Below are 2,851 nucleotides of genomic sequence, written 5' to 3' on the forward strand. Positions count from 1 at the left end.
TGTTGGTAAAGTAATGTCTCTGCTTTTTAATATGCTGTCTAGGTTGGTCATAACTTTTCTTCCAAGGAGCAAGTGTCTTTTAACTTCATGGCTGCAGTCACCATCTGCATTGATTTTGGAGTCCAAGAAAATAAAGTCTGTCACTGTTTCCATTATTTCCCCATCTATTTGCCATGAAGTGATGGGATGGGATGCCATGATCTTAGTTTTCTGAATGTTGAGTTTTAAGCCAACTTTTTCACTCTCTTCTTTCACTTTCATCAAGAGGCTCTTTAGTTCTTTTTAGCTTTCTGCCATAAGATACCAAAAGAAGCTGCTAAAATAATTGAAAGTTATTAGCCAGGGAATAGGCCTAGGGTAGGAAGGGGTAGGGCAGGAGGATTTTTGCTTTCCTTATAGTCTCTTCTGGATTTTTTTTAATACTTTATAATAATGTGCTTACATTCCTTTAATGGCTTTTTAAATTGTTTCCAATTATTTGACTTTATTTTATGCAAAGTCTACAAAATGATCATTTCAGGTTCTGGGAACACGGTCATAAAATCCAGCTGAAATCTTCCTGAATGGGAAGTTGTACTTTTCATGACTCATATCTCACATAGCTAATTTATTCCTGAAGGACATTTCACTTTTGACCACCTGATGATCAAACTGGTAACCTGACAACCAGTCTCAAAATTAAGATAAGAACAAGAGATTATTTTTATTTGCACCATTTAATACCATTTCAGAGAGAAAAATACATCAATAGGGCTTCTGCCCAGCAAATAGAGTAATTTAAATTTGTTATGAAATGGGCTATTTGCTGGCCTGGCATTGTTCTTTAACAAAGAGTTTTTGAATGGATTCCTCTCCTACCAGGGACCTGAGCCTGTTTTCCAAAACCTTCTCTATCATCATTGAAGTCTTCATGAAACTCATCTCTTAACTGGCCCCCAGATTGGCCATGGCCATATTGTCTGCCCTCTCTTAAGCCTAGATCCCAATCTGTGAGGATAATATGGTCATCTAGGCTGGTGCCATTTAGGAATTGCATGGCATTTTCGGCCTCAGCTCTGTTAAAGTATTCTATGAAACAGAAACCATAGGCCATTTTCTTTATTTTATCCAGGCCCATATAAACATTCTCGATGTCACTGCATGTACTAAAGAGCTCATATATCAGAGCTTATCATATATCAGTAATCTTTCTTGCTCGTTGTTGTCACCACTAAACTTCTGGTCCCAGTACTCGCTCAGCTCCAGGGAGGAGTCATTGCACAGAATGCTTAGGTCATTGGATGTGGCGCCATGTGGGCACCGTGAGGGCGGTTCCTGATCCAGCTTAGCAGTAGCGACACCGCCAAAGAAGCCCTAAATTAAATTTTAAAGAAAGTAAAGTTACAAGGAGGGAAACTGAAATACAAACTTGTGTGTATTTGAGGTTTGCATCCAGAGGCATAGACAACCTCAGCTCTTGACTGTGAAAATCACATCAAGGCAAACCGAAAATGATAAGTTCCAAGTCCCAGGAACATGGTCATAAAATCCAGTTTAGCAAGTCTTCCTGAAAGGGAAGTTATGCTGCCTTAGGTTGACTCAGATGTTGTACATACCTCATCTATTACCAAAGAACACATTTAATAACAGTACCCTCCGGGAAAATACAGCATAAAATGGTAAAATGAATCAAATTTTCATGGAGAATGAACACTACCACCATTCCTGATCAAGGACTAGGCATCAGATAAAATATACCTAACCAGGGGCCAAAGCACCAATATAGTTGTGACATACTCTCATAATTTAAAATAACAAATTTGTGATTCAGGCCTATAATATGGCAGTCACTATATTATACTGTTGAATTAGGCAAAATATATATTGTCAAGTACACAAGTGAAGTGAAAAGGGAAAGTGAAAGTCACCCAATTGTGTCTGACTCTTTGAGACCGCATGAACTATACAGTTCATGGAATTCTCCAGGCCAGAATATTGGAGTGGGTAGCCTTTTCTTTCTCCAGGGGATCTTCCCAACCCAGGGATCGAACCCAGGTCTCCCACATTGCAGGTGGATTCTTTACCAACTAAGCTATCAGGGAAGCCCTCAGTATACAAGTAATTATATAAATTAAGGTCAGATTTTATTAGCAATAATTTCACTTATTATCTTAGACTTTAGAACTTTAATATAATTAATTGAATATTCCAAGTCTATTTAAAAACCCTTCCCAGATAATTTTAACGAATGCCTTTTTCCCCCTTTTCTAAATGTTCTTACTGTAGTCGGAGACATTAAACATGATTCAACTGGTTTTAGCTACACTTTTCAAAAATATGCATTAGTTCTTCCCCCTCCCCTGACTCCTATTTTGCAGTGGTTCCCAAATTTTAGTGGGAAAGAAATATCTGCAAACTAGACTGAAATGCAGCTTCCTGAAGTCCACCCTTAAGAGATTCTGACTCAGTAGATCTAGAACAAGAACTGACATTTAACATGTAACCTGAGCCCTTCAGTGATCTAGATGCAAATGGTCTAAAGGACCACACTTGGAGAAACTCTTCTGAGGAAATGCATTCTCTTACCAAACCTACAATGAGCAATCTTTATTTGCCAGGCACTATGCAAAGTGATTGGAGGAGGCAATGGCACCCCACTCCAGTACTCTTGCCTGGAAAATCCAATGGACAGAGGAGCCTGGCAGGCTGCAGTCCATGAGGTTGCTAAGAGTTGGACATGACTGAGCGACTTCACTTTGACTTTTCACTTTCATGCACTGGAGAAGGAAATGGCAACCCACTTCAGTATTCTTGCCTGGAGAACCCCAGGGATGGGGGAGCCTGGTGGGCTGCCGTCTATGGGGTCCGCACA

General features: G+C 39.7%; 1 protein-coding gene across 1 annotated transcript; it reads right to left on the bottom strand.

Moving 5' to 3' along the window:
• Nucleotides 1-416: 416 nt before the first annotated feature.
• LOC138931213 (nuclear cap-binding protein subunit 2-like) lies at nt 417-1,182 on the bottom strand. Its single transcript, XM_070292153.1, has one exon. The coding sequence runs from the start codon at nt 1,115-1,117 to the stop codon at nt 824-826; it is 294 nt and encodes a 97-aa protein (XP_070148254.1). The 5' UTR covers nt 1,118-1,182; the 3' UTR covers nt 417-823.
• Nucleotides 1,183-2,851: the final 1,669 nt, after the last annotated feature.

The sequence above is a fragment of the Ovis canadensis genome, chromosome X, assembly GCF_042477335.2.
Source record: "Ovis canadensis isolate MfBH-ARS-UI-01 breed Bighorn chromosome X, ARS-UI_OviCan_v2, whole genome shotgun sequence".
NCBI classification, from domain to species: domain Eukaryota; kingdom Metazoa; phylum Chordata; class Mammalia; order Artiodactyla; family Bovidae; genus Ovis; species Ovis canadensis.